This window comes from Oryctolagus cuniculus, chromosome 3 (assembly GCF_051225735.1).
Source record: "Oryctolagus cuniculus isolate XC-2025 breed Fujian yellow rabbit chromosome 3, ASM5122573v1, whole genome shotgun sequence".
Classification (NCBI taxonomy): domain Eukaryota; kingdom Metazoa; phylum Chordata; class Mammalia; order Lagomorpha; family Leporidae; genus Oryctolagus; species Oryctolagus cuniculus.
In genome coordinates this window covers 6,037,906-6,054,003 of record NC_142869.1, presented here as the reverse complement: position 1 = coordinate 6,054,003, position 16,098 = coordinate 6,037,906, and the positions used below count along the sequence as shown (strand labels likewise).

The 16,098-nt window shown below is 41.5% G+C and overlaps 1 protein-coding gene across 33 annotated transcripts in view; it reads right to left on the bottom strand.

Moving 5' to 3' along the window:
* The window catches only part of USP40 (ubiquitin specific peptidase 40), a 105,798-nt gene that overhangs the window by 37,603 nt on the left and 52,097 nt on the right, over nucleotides 1–16,098 (bottom strand). For 22 of the 33 annotated variants that reach the window (XR_011387049.2, XR_016231353.1, XR_016231354.1 and 19 more), the window contains 7 exons: nucleotides 16,005–16,075; nucleotides 14,962–15,281; nucleotides 13,308–13,431; nucleotides 11,623–11,680; nucleotides 5,826–5,879; nucleotides 4,413–4,501; nucleotides 1,857–1,943 (listed from right to left, as the gene is read on the bottom strand). Coding sequence is in view for 16 of the 33 variants with exons in the window: in XM_089328888.1 (XP_089185014.1) it covers nucleotides 1,857–1,943; nucleotides 4,413–4,501; nucleotides 5,826–5,879; nucleotides 11,623–11,680; nucleotides 13,308–13,431; nucleotides 14,962–15,281; nucleotides 16,005–16,075 (803 nt within the window). In the remaining 17 variants the exon portion in view is untranslated. Of the gene's footprint in view, nucleotides 1–1,856; nucleotides 1,944–3,524; nucleotides 3,717–4,412; nucleotides 4,502–5,825; nucleotides 5,880–11,622; nucleotides 11,681–13,307; nucleotides 13,432–14,961; nucleotides 15,282–16,004; nucleotides 16,076–16,098 lie in introns of all 33 variants that reach the window. The other 11 variants (XR_016231356.1, XR_016231359.1, XR_016231358.1 and 8 more) reach the window with 3 other exon arrangements.

Below are 16,098 nucleotides of genomic sequence, written 5' to 3'. Positions count from 1 at the left end.
GGACTAGAACCAGTGCTCTGAAATGGATGCTGGTGTTTACATGGCAGCCTAACCTGCTGCTCCACACCACCACTCCCTCAATAACTTGTATCATTATAGGATTTTAATTACTGCTGTTCCAACATTCTCATCTTTTGACTAGTGGGCTCCTCCAGTCCCTCTGATGCCTCTAGCTGCCCCACTGCTTTCTGTGATAACAAGATATTCCAGGCTCATCTTATACACTTCCTGACCCACAGTAAAAGCAGCCATTATTCCAAAATGCCTAGTTCCTTTTAGTTGGAAATGGTATTCAGCAACCATAATCTTGGTGCTAGGTGTATTTGCTGCTACCAGAATGGCAACTGTTTCTAAACTGCTAGCGAAAAAAATATTTTTAAGAAAAAATAAATGAAATTCATGTTTTAATTTAACCACACTGCTTTTATGTCTCTCCATTTTCCAAAACTGGAAAATTCTAGTTCTCAATGACACCAACATAATTATTCATTTGCTTGATCTCCCATAAATTCATAATTGTGTGTGAAACTATCTGTGTGTATAAAACAAAAATACCAGAAGTAAATATGCCAAAATGCTCATAGAGTAGAATAAGGACTAATGAGGGAACTCAATTTTTTCATTTTCTTTTTCTGTAAAGATTTATTTATTTCGGGGCTAGTGCTGTGGCATAGCAGGTAAGACTACCACCTGCAGTGCCGACATCCAGTATAGGTGCTGGTTCAAGTCTTGCCTGCTCCACTTCCAATCCAGCTCTCTGCTATGGCCTGGGAAAGCAGTAGAAGATGGCCCAAGCATTTGGGCCCCTGCACCCATGTGGGAGATCCAGAAGCTCCTGGCTCCTGGCTTTGGATCAGTGCAGCTCCAGCTGTTATGGCCATCTGGGGAGTGAACCTGTGGATGGAAGACCTCTCTTTCTCTCTGCCTCTCTGTAACTCTGCCTTTCAAATAATTTTAAAAAATTTAAAAATTTAAAAAAAGATTTATTTATTTGAAAGACAAATGGGTTGGCGTTGTGGCACAGTGGCTAAAGCCACTGCCTGCGATGCTGGCATCCCATATGGGCACTGGTTTGTGTTCTGGCTGCTCCACTTCCGATCTAGCTCCCTGCTAATGGCCTGGGAAAAGTAGCAGAAGATGGTCCAAGTGCTTAAGCCCCTGCCACCCACATGGGAGATCTGGAAGAAGCTCCTGGCTTTGGCCTGGCCCAGCCCTGGCTGTTGTGGCCATTTGGGGAATGAACCAGTGGATGGAAGATCTCTCTAACTCTGCCTTTCACATAAATGAAAATCAATCTGGGGGAGGGGGCAGGCAGAGCCACAGAGAGAGGGGAATAAGGGGGGGGGGTTGATTGACTGATTTTCTACATGCTGGTTCACTCCCCAAATGGACACAGCAGCAAGGGCTGGGCCGGGCTGAAGCCAGAAGCCAGGATTCCATCTGGTCTCCCACAAGGGTGGCTGGGGTGCAAGTGTGGGGCCATCATCAGCTGCCTTCCTAGGTGCGTTAGCAGGAAACTGGATTGGAAGTAGAACAGCAGGGACTTGAACCAGAACTCTGATGTGCGATGCCAGTGTCATAAGTGGTAACTTAACCAGCTATACCACAATACCAGACCCTATTTTCTTTTAATCAATTTCTGCATATTCTACACTTCTATAATAACAATTACTGATCATTAGAAAAGGAAAACAACAGTAGTCCTATTTAAAATTCCTGTTGGCTCCCCAAATGACTCCTCTATATAGAACACACAAGTCTCTGAGGTGCACTATGTAAAATCTGCCTTCTGCACTTCCAGATCCCAACATCCCACTCGGAACACCACTCCCCACACAGAAAGCAAGATCACTTACATCACTCACAGGTGCTGTTTCTTCCACTACGATCTCCATCTCTGTTCCGGGCTGAATGTCACTCCCCACAGCGAAGAACAGGAACAGCTAAGTCCCAGACAGAAGTACGAATGCAACTGAATTTCAGTTTCTAAATTCAAGGATGTATTATTTACTTCCAAAAAAAGTAAAGCCAAGGGTACATGAAACTTAAGTAAAAATCTCAAATGATGGGAGTCAGCCTCTAACCTCGTGGTTAAAACGCCCGTATGCTGCACTGGAATGCTTGAGTTCAATTCCTAGCTCTGACTCTTTTTTTTTTTTTTTTTTTTTAAGATTTTATTTATTTGAGAGGTAAAGTTACACACATTGAGAGAGAGAAACAGAGAGAAAGATCTTCCATCTGCTGGTTCACTCCCCAATGGTTGCAACGGCTGGAGTTTCGCTGATCCAAAGCCAGGAGCTTCTTCTAGGTCTCCTATGTGAGTACAAGGGCCCCAGCACTTGGGCCATCTTCTGCTGCTTTCCCAGGCCACAGCAGAGAGCTGGATCAAAAGAGCAGCAGCCAGGACTCAAACCAGACCCATAAGGGATGCCAGTGCCGCACGTAGAGGATTAACCTACTGTGCCACAGTGTCGGCCCTGCCAGCTCCAACTCTTGACGCCAGCTTCCTACCAGTGCAGATCCTGAGAGATACCGGGTGTTGGCTCAAGTAACTGGGTTCCTGCCACCCACATGGAGACCTGGATTGAGTTCCTGGCTCTGGCCTCAGCCCAGCATCAGCTGTTGTGGGTGTGTGGAGAGAGAACCACCAGGTAAGTTCTATCTGTCTCTGTCTCTCAAATTGTAAAAAAACAAAAACAAAAACTCAAATTATATAAAAACAAGACTATGTTTCATATTTTAATTTACAACTTAAACTACCAGGAAATGTAAAATGTTTTATCATCAATGTTTTCACTCCCAAAAGTCTCTCATAGACACTACTTCTTTAACTTTGATCTCCATCTCTGTCTCGGGCACTCTCCAAAGGAGCCTGCAGTTACTATACTTAGTAAGCATTAACTGTGCTGTCTCTCTGAGCGACTTTATTATTCCATATATCATAATTCCAAAGACTCTATCAAGAAAATATGTCTGCTCTCTTGTCAATTCAACTCCTTTGGCCCTAATTTTCCTTTCTAAATCAACCTCACTTGTCATATTTTCCCTCCTTTTAGGTTGTCATGCATTACTATTTGCCAAAGCTCAGGGGAAAGTATATTAAAGGAAGTAGTTGGGAAACAAATGAAGTGGAGCCAGGAGTCATGGGGAACCTGATAAGAATCCAGACTGCCTAGATGGAGAATATCAACGTACTATGACTCTCAGACTGTGATTAATGTTTATCAACCAGAAGCTTATGACTTCTGGACTGTAATTAATGTTTATTACAGGGCTTCTGGTCAACCTTATTGCATTATACAGAGAATGACTATAATAAAGGCACAGGAAAGAGAGGCTGCAGACACCATTCTATCATTTCAGAGTAATGAAGTCCAAAATCAAGACACCATCTTTCATTAAATCTAAAATGTACTAGTTGTCAAACTTGTTCCTTTTTGTATCAAAATACATACTACAGAATGCCACAACGAAAAGACACGTTCTAATTTCACAACTTTTTTTCTTAAGATTTACTTATTTACTTATTTGAGACACAGAGTTGCAGAGAGAGGGACAGAGAGGTCTTCCATCCGCAGGTTTGCTCCCCAGGTGTCCACAATGGCCGGAGCTGGGCCCATCTGGAGCCAGGAGCTTCTTCCAGGTCTCCCACATTGGTGCAGGGGCCCAGGCACTTGGTCCATCTTCCGCTGCTTTCTGAGGCCATTAGCAGATAGCTGGACAGGAAGAGGAGCAGCCGGACATGAACCAGTGCTCAGATGGGATGCCAGTGCAGCAGGCAGAGGTTTAACTTACTATGCCCAGCGCTGGCCCCTAATTTCACATTTATTAAAATGTGTGGGTGGGAGGAGGAAGTGGGTCTCAGAATTCATGAAACGCACTGGTTAAAACTGGTGACCACCCAACCTTCAAGATCCCCCTTAACCACAAACATTTCACAGAAAAAAAAAACCCTTATGAATATGCTTTAGCATAATATTTCTTATTTAAACAGAGCACCAGGGCAGCACTGTGGTACAGTGGGCTGAGCCACCACTTGGAATGCCCGCATCCTGCATCAGACTGCTGGTTTGAACCCTGGCTTTTCAGCTTCTGTTCCAGCTCCCTGCTAATGCAGCTGGAGGCAGCCGACAAGGGCTTCTGCATTTCTCAAGTGGAAGATGTGGACGGAATTCCCGGCTCCTGGCTTCAGCCTGGCCAAACCCCAGTTATTACAGCCGTTTAGGGAGTTAGCTGACCAGTGGAAGACCTCTCTCTATCACTTGTTCTTTCAAATACATAGAACTTAAAACAATGTATCATTTAAGGAAAAAAATCTTTTAGGAAAAAACAGTGTTACTGGAGTGGTTAAGGTATCAATTGAGCATTCTGTGAAAGGATCAATTGGGATTTGACAGGTGACCTTATTTTACCTGAGAGGGGGTTGGTGCTTTCCCAAAACACAGGCCCAGAGAACTTCCCAGCTTCAATTCTGCTTCCTTCAAAGTGTAGCTGTCTGGCACTATAGAGAATTGTGAGAACATGGTGAATGCTATTAATTTATACATCTCTAAGCAAAATAAACTACTGAGAATAAACTACTGAAATAATATGAAAGAAAAAAATGAGTTTCTCCTTATGCAACTGTGTTCTGAGTAAATTTTCAATCTCTATACTCCAGTAAATGTTATTCTTGTTACCTGTACCACAGTGCTAAGAAATAAGAGGCAGCTATGGATTACTTGATCAAAATGACTGGTTTAAACAGCTGTTGTTAATACAGATTAAAAGCCCAATATTCCAAATCAATCCACAAATTATGGACAGCTTCTTCCAAGTTTAAAACTGCCCTTTTAACAACCATAAACAGTCACGTCCATGACTAAATTTATTCTAATGACAAAAGGTATTACAGGGGTGAGAACCAAAAACTGTTCTGTAACTGATGTCACAATAAAATTAGCAAAACAAACAGAGGAGCTTTGAAAATAAAGCCATAAAGGTACAACTGGATCAAACGTGTGACTGAAATGAAGGGTCAGATCACCAGAGACAAGTGTTTTGGAAAAACAGTCTCCATTTCTGGTTAAAGTTTTCTGAAATACATAATTACATAAGATATCTGGATTTAAAAAATGTTAAGATATATAGCGGATGATTGTGGCAAAGTGGTAAGATCGCAGCCTGCGACACCCATGTTACACATTGGTGCCAGTTTGAGTCCTGGCTGCTCTACTTTCTATCGATCCAGCACCCTGTTAATCTGTCTGGGAAAGCAGTGGCGATGGCCCAAAAGCCTGGGCCCCTGTACTCACGTGGGAGACCATGAAGAAGGTCCTGGCTTTGGGTTGGCCCAGCCCCAGCCATTGCAGCTACTGGGGAGTGAACCAGCAGATGGAAGATTTCTGTTTCTCCCTCTCTATCTCTGCCTCTCAAATACATAATTCTTTAAAAAACAATTATTTATTTATTTGAGAGGCAGAGTTAGAGAGAGGAGAGAGAGAGAGGCCTTTCATCCACTGGTTCACTCCCCAAATGGCCGCAACAGCTGGAGCTGGACTGGTACAAAGCCAGGAGCCAGGAGCTTCTTCCCGGTCTCCTGTGTAGTTACAGGGGCTCAAGCACTTGGACCATCTTCCACTGCCTTCCCAGGCCATTAGCAGAGAGCTGGATCAGAAGTGGAGCAGCTGGGATTTGAACCGGCACCCATATGGGATGCCAGCACCACAGATAGAGGCTTAACCTACTATGCCACAGTGTCTGGCCCCCTAAAAGAAATCTTAAAAAAAAAAAAAAATAGATGGTGTGATGCCTGTCGTCTTCTGAAAGCTACTGAAAAGATTTACCTGGACAAAGCAGCTTCCCATTTCTATCAATTGGTCTCAAACAGCTGTTCTCCACTACAGATAGAAAAAAATCTGGTTAGCATAGCAAAAAAAAAAAAAAACAAGAGAGATGTCCTACTGTGTTAATCAGCAGGACGCTAAAAACCAACCAACCAAATGCCTTAAAAAAAACAAAACAAAACAAAAAAAACCCAGCAGCTAAAAATATCCAAACCACTATTAAGTCTTTGCAGAGTAGTGCAGGACTGTAGCAAATAAGCTACAGCTGTGCCAAGCAATCTTAATAATCAGTGGAAAATTACAATTGTTCCATGGTTTCTAAAACTTTTTTCAAAACACTTAAAATGATCCATTGGCTATATTTGTATTAAGAAGATAAAAAAAATAGTGAACTCATACCTACATTGTAAAAACTAGTGAAGTGAATATTACACATTTAAAATCTAAAAGTTATCTGAAAACTTTGGGAAATAAAATGTTTTATGTATTTGTTAAACACACATCAAGTGGAGTTTAAACTGGGCTTGCCTTTTCCTCACTGTACAGCTTACAACAGCACCTTTCTGTCCCCTAGTGAACGGCTATACTCTAAGTCTGGATCAATTTGCAATATTTCATGGTTTGCACTTTCAATGTCAAGAATTCTCTCCAGGAGCTCCTTCACTGTGAAGTGCTTTGCTAGTGTCACTTCGGTCGGCCGTCTTTATCCTTTTCACCGCAACTCCCTTCCTCGTTTGTTGGAAGTTCACCTTTATCCAGGTCCTCGGCTGGGCATCTGGAGTCCCTTGAGTGCCAGCGATGTCAACATTCCTAAGGGCAGCTACTTCCTTCCATAATGCCACATACTTCTGTTTCTTTTTGTACCTCCTTCTTTGTTAGCCAGTTCCTTTTCAATGATCCATTCTTGTAAAATGTCACGTGGATTTTATCACTAGGAGGAAAGGAGGCAACACCACTACACACTTCGCTGTCTGTGTGATGAACTGCATGACTGACATTCGGTGACTTATCACCAGCGAACTTGGAAGGAAGTGACTGACAGCCAAGACTGAAGCCATGATATGGCACAAATCTGTTAGGTAGCAATCTACAGCTGGCAGAGCTAGCAGCCTAAGGTGTACTTTACATCATTACTCGGTTATTATTCCATGGTCGCTGAAATTGGAGCTGGGGGACTGATGTTACAAATAACTAAACCATGAAATTGTGCCTACGAACTCTGCAAAGGAGACCACCCATATTTAAAATATGTACGGTGATTTTATGCTTAGCAAATGTAGTAGGACTAATGTGCACTACTTTTGAGGATGCAGATTCTTGTTTTGTGGGAAGGAGTTTTTGGTCCAAAAAAATTCTTACAAACAGGACATGAACTGGGGTGGTGTGATAGCTGAACCTTCTGAATGGGCAAGCATGGCGTGGGCTTTAGGAGGTCCAGCTTTATTAGACCAGACTAGAATCTTTCTGAGTCCTGAGTTCAATATCTTACATCACAGTGATACGAAGCTAACATAGTTTCTTATCAACTCAGACTATGAATCTAGTTCTCCAATTTAAAAAGAACACCAGAAACACTGTCTCATTAAAATCCTGTCATTTTCACCCAACAAATACTTACTGTGCATCTTCTGTGTGCCAGGCATTAGACTAGAACCCAGTGCTGTAGTAATAACAAAACAGCCCCAGGCTCTGCTCTCACAGCCTCGGCCAGTGGAGGCAGCAGAGGATAACAATACCAGAGTGGTAAGAACTATGAAGGAAAAGCAGAGCACCGCGAGAGCACAGAACAAAGATAACTGAGATTGTACAGTCAGGGATGAAAGAAGTAACATTTCTGCTGAGACCAAAGGAATGCCAGAAGTTAGCAGAGAAAGAGAAAAGGGAAGAAAGTACAAAGAGAGGCCACAGCACTAAAAAGCTTCGAAGAGGAAGAACATTTGTGTACTGAACAGCTCACAGAAGTCAACATGGGGAATGTGCTGTGAATCAGGAGACAAGTGGACAGCAATGAGACCACAGTTAGGCGGGGTCAGTCCGTGCAGGTTCTTCATGCGTGAAGTTAAGGGATTAGTCTAAGGGCAATGGGGCACCGCTGGGGGGCTTTAAGAAGAGGAGTAACATGATCTAATCCCCATTCCATATTTAAGATCATTTGGGCCAGCCCTGCAGCTCAATAGGCTAATCCTCCGCCTGCAGCGCCGGCACACCGGGTTCTAGTCCCGGTCAGGGCACCGGATTCTGTCCCGGTGGCCCCTCTTCCAGGCCAGCTCTCTGCTGTGGCCAGGGAGTGCAGTGGAGGATGGCCCAAGTGCTTGGGCCCTGCACCCCATGGGAGACCAGGAGAAGTGCCTGGCTCCTGCCTTCGGATTGGCGCGGTGCGCTGGCCCAGTGCGCCGGCTGCGGCGGCCATTGGAGGGTGAACCAACGGTAAAGGAAGACCTTTCTGTCTGTCTCTCTCTCTCACTGTCCACTTTGCCTGTCAAAAAAAAAAAAAAAAAAAAAAAGATCATTTGCTATATGAAGAATGGGTTGCAGGGAGAAGAGGAAGAAGGGAAAACAGTAATGGGAAAACCCCAAACCATTCATTAACAAAAGGTCAGATGCTGAATGAACTTTTCTGAGACACAATTCCCTTAAAACACAACCAGCACACATTCACAGTCCATAGGGAGGGATAAATACGTAAACAGTCCTCCTGGACCCTGATCTGCCTTCTGTAACTACAGCTTAGGTTTTCTAAAATTTCCTATGTGTAGATCTTACAGTCTGTAGTCTTTTGCGTTTATCTTCTTCTGCTTAACACAATGACCACTTTGCATGTGGCGGGACATAACTTATTGTTGTTAGTGACAAGCAGTATATGGCGTCTGGACACACCACACCTGTTTATCCATTCACCTGCTCACGGGCATTTGGATCACCTGCAGTTGTCGGTGATGAACCATATCCTCTTAAAGATACATGTGTCAACTTTAAAAAAAATTTTGTGTTTCTGTAAAAATACAGAAGTACAACTGGTGACTGTTTGTAAGAAGTAAGCTAACTCTTCCAAAGTTAGCCCCTTTATAGTCTCATCAGAAACACATGGGGATTGCACTTGCCCGGCATCTTCACTAACATGTTTTTGGTGCAAGTACATTGTCAAATACACGTGTCATAAATATTTTCTCTCAGTCTGTGTGTTGTCTTTTGAGAAGCATGTTTTGTTTTGAGGTACTCCAATTTGTTAGTTTTTTTCTTTATGATTAGTGCTTCTTGAGCCCTATTTTAAGTAAACAACTTTTGTTGTAGAATAGTATCAAGTATTTTCTCACGATATACTCTCCCAGAAATTTTATAGTTTTAGGTTTTAACATTTAGCTCTATAATCCACTGTGGTTTTAATGTTTTTGTATCACATGAGGCAAAGCTCAAGATCACATTTGCATTTTACCCAAATAATCAAGCACTATTTGTTGAAAACACATTGTCTTTCTTGGTGGAAAAATACCTTGGTACCTTTGTTAAAAGTCAAATGACTTTGTTCCTATTTATGGATTCTCTACTTATTTCTACTGTAAATATTTTTGGCTTTATAGGTCATATGTGATTTCTATAACACCTCCTTCTTCAAACAGCCCTTTAAAATGTAAAAACTATTCTTTGCTTGCTGGCTACACAAAAACTCGTTCTAAGCCATTGTTTGCTGACCCCTGCTAATATCTGTTTACCTGTAGGCCAATATTCACCCTCTAGAATAAGTCAGATAGTGTAACTCTTCACCCCACCCCCCCCCAAGCGCTGTAATAGCTACTTTAGGTTGTGTTTCTATATACACTTTAGAATCATCTTGTTAATTTCTAAAAACAAAAAACCAAACAAACAAACAAACCGTTAGACTTTTGAGAGTGGATTGAATCTACAAATCAATTTGAGGATAAATTATCCTATTAACAATAATGTGTCTTCTAATACATGAACATGGTACAGTGCTCCATTTATTCACATTGACTTTAAATTCTCACAGCAGGAGCCGGTGCTGTGGTGTAGCAGGTAAAGCCACCACCTGCAGTGCTGGCATCCCATATGGATGCTGGTTCAAGTCCCAGCTGCTCCACTACCAATCCAGCTCTCTGCTATGGCCTGGGAAAGCAGTGGAAGATGGCCCAGGTCCTTAGGCCCCTGCACTCGCGTGGGAGACCCAAAGGAGGCTCCTGGCTCCTGGCTTTGGGTTGGCACAGCTCCGGCCGTTGTGGCCAATTGGGAGTGAACCAGCAGACGGAAGACGTTTCTCTCTCTCTCTGCCTCTCCTTCTCTCTCTGTGTAACTCTTTGAAATAAATAAATAATTTAAAAAAATTCTCAAAGCAATGTTTTCTAGTTTTCAGTGTACAGGTCTTGCACATATGTTGTGAAATTTATTCCTATGTATTTCACATGATATTTTATGCTATTAAAATATTCTCTTAATTTCAATGCTCATATTTTGTATAGCAGATAAAATATAGTGGATTTCTAGATATTGATTTTATTATTGTTACACCTACACACAATGAGGTATCAAGTAATAGTCTATAGAATGGTTCTAAGCAAAAAGACAATAGGGGAGGGCATTTGGTCGAGCACTTATGATGCCCGTGAAGATGCCCGTGTGCCACAGCAGAGGGCCTGACTCTACTGCCTGACTTCAGTTTCCTACTAATGCAGACCCTGATGGAGCTCCTCCCACCATCCATGTGCGAGACCTGGGTAGAGTTTTTGGTTCCTGGTTTTTGCTCAGTCCCAGCTGCTGTGGGCATTTTGGGGAGTAAGTCAGTGGATGAGATTCTGTCTGCCTCTCAAAAAAAAAAAAAAAAAAAAAAAAGACAATCAAATATTGTCAAAGATGTAGAGAAAATGCAATACTGATATATTACTAGTGGGATTGTAAATGATTCATCCACTTTGGAAAACAGTATAGCAGTTTGTTATAAATTTGCTGTATGACCCAGCAAATTCAAACCTACAGATCACCCAAGAGAATAAAAAACATGTCTACCAAAAGACTTGTATACAAATGCTTATTGCAGCATCATTCATAAAAGTCCAAAAGCGGAAACAATCTAACAACTGATGAGTAGAAAAACAAAACATCATGGAATACTGGTCAGTAATAAAAAGGAACAAACTGGGTAAGTACTAAATACAGATAAATCTAAAGAAGCTAGACATAAGAGTCTACATACTGTATAGTTCCATTTATATGAAATGTCCAGAAAATCAAGTCTATAGAGATAGTGAGTAGATCAGCAGTTGGTAGAATGCAGATGGGTTATGAGGGAGTCTTTGGAGTGACTGAAATGTTCTCAGACTGGACTGTGGTGAGGGTTGAGTAACTCTACATACCTACTGACAGCACTGACTGACATACTTACATGGCATGTAAATTATGCCCTAATAAAGCTGTATAAAAAACCCAATGCTAAATGAATTAGAATGTTATATTCAGTGCAATAGAATTTAAGCAAACATAAAAGTACAACATAGACATATACACACATTTCTAAGAAAAAATACACACAGCACAACATGAATACACACACTCTAATCACACAGGTTAGTGTATCTGGGGAGGGAGAGAACAGGTCTGAAAAGAACATAGAGGACTTTATTTATAAGGTTTCAAACAAAAATGAACACATGACAAAATGTTAACATTTGTCCATCTGGAGTGGTAGGTAATGAGTTTTCCCTGAATTATTTTTGGTACTCTCTCATTTTTCAATATAAAACCCAAACCAAATTGAACCAAAAACCAGAAAATAAACTTAAATGATTACCTAGTTCCTCCATTAATTTTAACTCCTTTATGGCTTTAGTTCGAATATCAAACACCACCTATAATAGAGAAATAAGCTAATGACTCTGTATAAGTTGAAAACAATGGGAGGAGACAAAAAAGATCAGTGGGTGCACACAAAGATTATTTGAGATATTAACTTCCTGACATTTAATAGTTTTAGCCCCCTTGAAAAAAATGTTTTTCCATTCCTGAAATTCTTTTGTAAGGTCAAAAGCAGAAGCTTAGAACAGATCTTAACAGCTAAGTTTTCACTACACTGATGTTAACTGGGGCAGAAAGGACACCTACAGAAAACCAGAGAAACAATTCTGTCTGGAAAGATGATAAACCACTGACCTTTCTGATGACAGCAAACAACAGAAACCCCAGACAATCACATTTGTCCATGTTAGGAACAACAAATCTGGAGTCACTAAGTGCAAATAATACTAAAATGTATAATACCAGCCCAAGAGCAATATTTAGATTACTTTGTTTTAAAGATGTATTTATTTGAAAGGCAGAGTGACAGAGGGGAGAGAGAGAGAGAGAGAGAGAGAAAGAGAGAGAGAGAGACCTACCATTTCCTGCTCACTCCCCAGACGTCTGGGGCTTGGCCAGACTGAAGTCAGAGCCAGGAACTCAATGTGGGTCTCCCGCATGCATGGCAGGCACCCGGCCCTGGGGCCATCATCCCTGCCTTGCAGGCCCATTAGCAGGGAGCTGCACTGGTAGTGCACGGCGCCGGGGCTCAACCCAGGCGCTGTGGTAACAGATGATGGCAGCACAAGCTGGGGCTGAACCCTCTTGCACCACAGCACTCACGCCTGCATTACTTCATTTCAGAGTGCTTCCTGTCACAGCCACGGTTAGGCTCATTTCCTCTAGGGTATAAGACTGGAAGTTAGGGGTGAAACTAATCCCAGAGACCACCTGTCCTAACCTCCTTCCGCACACTGTGAGAGAAGGAACAGAGGGAAGTAATAAGACTTCACCAGCACTGCCACACGGGCTCAGGATACTATGTTCCCGGAGCTTTAGTGTGCTGAACTTAGATGTCCCCGCTACTGGATTAACAAACACTAACGCACCTTGAGGAATTAGAGTATATAACATAACATTCTAATAAGTTTCTTTTAACTTGTTACAGAAGGAAAAACTTAATAAACTGAGATTACATAAAGAGATGTTTCTTGAGATAACACTTAAAGAAACCAGAATCAGTCTCCACATGGAAAACAGAAGGAATCCCCTTTAAAAGCAACAGGCTTTATATGGAGCACAAGGTGTAATTTGGGCAATTCAATATAAACTTAAAAACTCAAACACCCAGGACATGGAACACACACACACACACACACACACCTCTTTTAAAAACACAGAAGAGAGACTCCTGAAAATAGCATTTTATATTAATCAAAACTGGGGATTTTAAGAACTAAAAAGTAATTCCCACATTCTAATTATAGACTTGGAGGTTTTTGTTTTTAAAGGTACACATTTTCTTGAAATATGCCAAAGACTATTTTAAGGTAAACAAGTAATAATCAAATGCTAAAAATAAGTTGATTTCTTGAGATTTAGAAATCTACTGAGACAACTATCTTGAAAGAATAAGATATTACTTTCTAAATAAAATTCTGTTAACTAAAAACTATGAAACTTTAATTATAATCTACTCACTGTGTTAACAGTTGCTGTTATTTTAACTTGTTTCTGTTCAGCTTCTAATTGGCATAAATTTTTAACTTGGAGCCAGTTGATCTCATTGGTGCTACTGATCCATCTCCTTTGTTTGGGCAACAAACTGTAGACAAAAAGACATTTAAAATAGATCTTCACACAGCACTTCTATGGATCAGAAAACTAACTTCCTTTGGCACTACTTCCAAAACTCTGCATGCGCCCCTTGAAGTGAGCAAGCTCTCCTGAGCTAGCTCCACGGCAATTAGCTCTTCTGGGTGATTCCACCTCAAGTCAGCAGTCCTGCACATAGCAAAGCCTGAAAAAGAAGATGCTTCCTGAAGGTCATCTTCAAACAGTGAAAGCCTAGATGACAAGCATGACAAAGATGCCTGCTAACACATTTAGCCACTCCTTTCAATTCTGTGAAGCTGGTGCTAATCATTACCTCCACTATTCAGAAGCTGAGCACAGAGAGATGAAAGAATTTGCCCAAGGCATCCTGTGAGTGAGTGACACGCGGCTCCAGAGTCCTCACCTTTACCCACGGCTATCGCACTGCCTCACAAGGAGCACACGTGGGCAAACTATGAGGTTAACATGGATTACTAGGAAGCATCAAAGGAACTTCAAAGAGTCCACAACTCTTTATACAGCTATCTATAAAATAATCATTACTACGTCTTAAAAAATCTTCAACACACAAAGAATTTTTTTGGGGAAAAAAAAGGAAATTAATAAAAGAAAAGCCTTCCAGATGCCATCAGGAGTCAACACTGGGGGGTGGAAGGCTGCTGTTTTGGGTCTCTTCTGCCTTCATGTCTACATTTCCCAAGTTCTAATAAATGTATATTACCTTTCATAAAGGGACATACGATAAGCTTTCTTAGAAACAAGGTGGGAATGTCTAGAAAACCCCTGTTCAGGCGTTTACTAGTGGTACAAAACAAACAGTCTTTGGGCCGCAGACATTGTAAACAGTAACACAGAGATGCTGCCAGGTAAGCCTGTCTGCAGTACTGACAACGCAGACAACACGAGTTCTTCAATACATGGAAACGGGAAGGGTCACAGAATGTGAGCGCTGACCCTGGAAACACTATCCTCACAGACAGGGACACAGAGTACTGCAGAGATGCAGTACTGCAGAGCTTCCAACCTAACTAACGGGATGACAGAGGTAATTCCCCATTGACAGGTGACCTAGAGTCATGAATAGAAATACAAGGGAAAACTGAATGGCCCTTTGGGTCTAACAAAGTAACCCAGACAATTTAGCCACAATCTTAAAGCCTTCCTTATGAAAAATTTCAGGAATTTTCTCGGTGAAAATGTACCTTAAGCTTTATAATTGCTGCTAACAAGGAGTCACTTGATGGGATCTTACTATTTTCTAGCTAAATGATTTGACTGCATCTGGCCTATAAAACCACGGATAGCTACATTATTTTTTCACTACATTCATCAAAAATCACTTTAACATATCATTTTCTTCTCCATGTTGTACAACTTTAAACATTCTTATATGTAATATTCAGAGTACAATGTCTAGAAATAAAACTTTAACTCTCATCATTAAAACAAAATAATTCTACTGGGTAGTATTATAATAAGATAACTTAAAACAATTCTCTTCCTCTTTTTAATGAGTTACCTGTCATCATCGTTGGAATCCTGAATTAAAATTGAGCTTCCGTTCCTGAGCCCCAGTTCTCGGAATGTCTTTTTCATGTCTTCCCTGGGAACGGCACTCCAGTGCTCCTCACCTGCAGCTTCAGCCCTGTCTATGAAGATAACATCGCCCGGGATTGCCGAGGCTGTGAACACACTGGCCACCTCTGCATTGGATGGAAACACATGTGCAGAGTCTACCAGCTGCCCACACTTTTCTCCTCCGCTGCCTGTTTTTACGTGAAGAACATTTAAAAGAAGTGGCTCACAGTCAACACCAGTTTGGATCTGGACTCCACCAACCTGCAATAATATCAAGACAACCATTAGTAGAGCTTTTATTTGCCAAAATTGTCAATATAATAACACAATAAAAGATTACTCTTATAGAACAAACCTGTCCCTCCCCCCCCCCGCGCTTAAATAAAATAAAATTGACACAAATATCTTACGTATCAGAGGGAAAGCTTGAAATTTTTCTTTTGCAAACTCCCTATCTTTCTTTTTCTTTCTATTTGAGAACTCTGGACTGGTGACAGAGACATATGAGTTATCTGTGGTGGTGAAATGTGAGATGGACCAAAAGTGCTGAGTTCCTCCCCCTCTTCTTGAGACAGAAGACTCAACACTTCTCCTGCAAGTCTCCTTTACTCCCTAAATTCAGGCTTCTGCAGACTTGGGGGACGATGCACACACTCCTAACACAGCACCGAGACTACATTTATTCACACTTCGAACACTGGAAGGACACAGACTGACTTATGTACTCTTGCATCTAGCATCCGACACAGTCTGGCATAATGGAGGTGCTCAGTACATCTTCCACATACAACTGACTGACCAGACCTAAAGCTTATCAAACATTTTAGCAGCACTCTTCCAATATCCAATTATGTAATTAGCTTTCACCTACGCAGAATAATGACTTCTTAAATATCCAAAATCATTGCTTCTCGGCTTTTTGGCTAAGATCAGGTGTGAAAATCCAAAATTATCACAACTATTTCTTGAGTAATTTCTTTTTACCTCCATTCCATTCCATACAAAGATGTCTTCCCCATCAGCAACTGCAATGTCACTAAGCATCAGTTCATCTCCTAGAAAGACGGAACCATTCCTC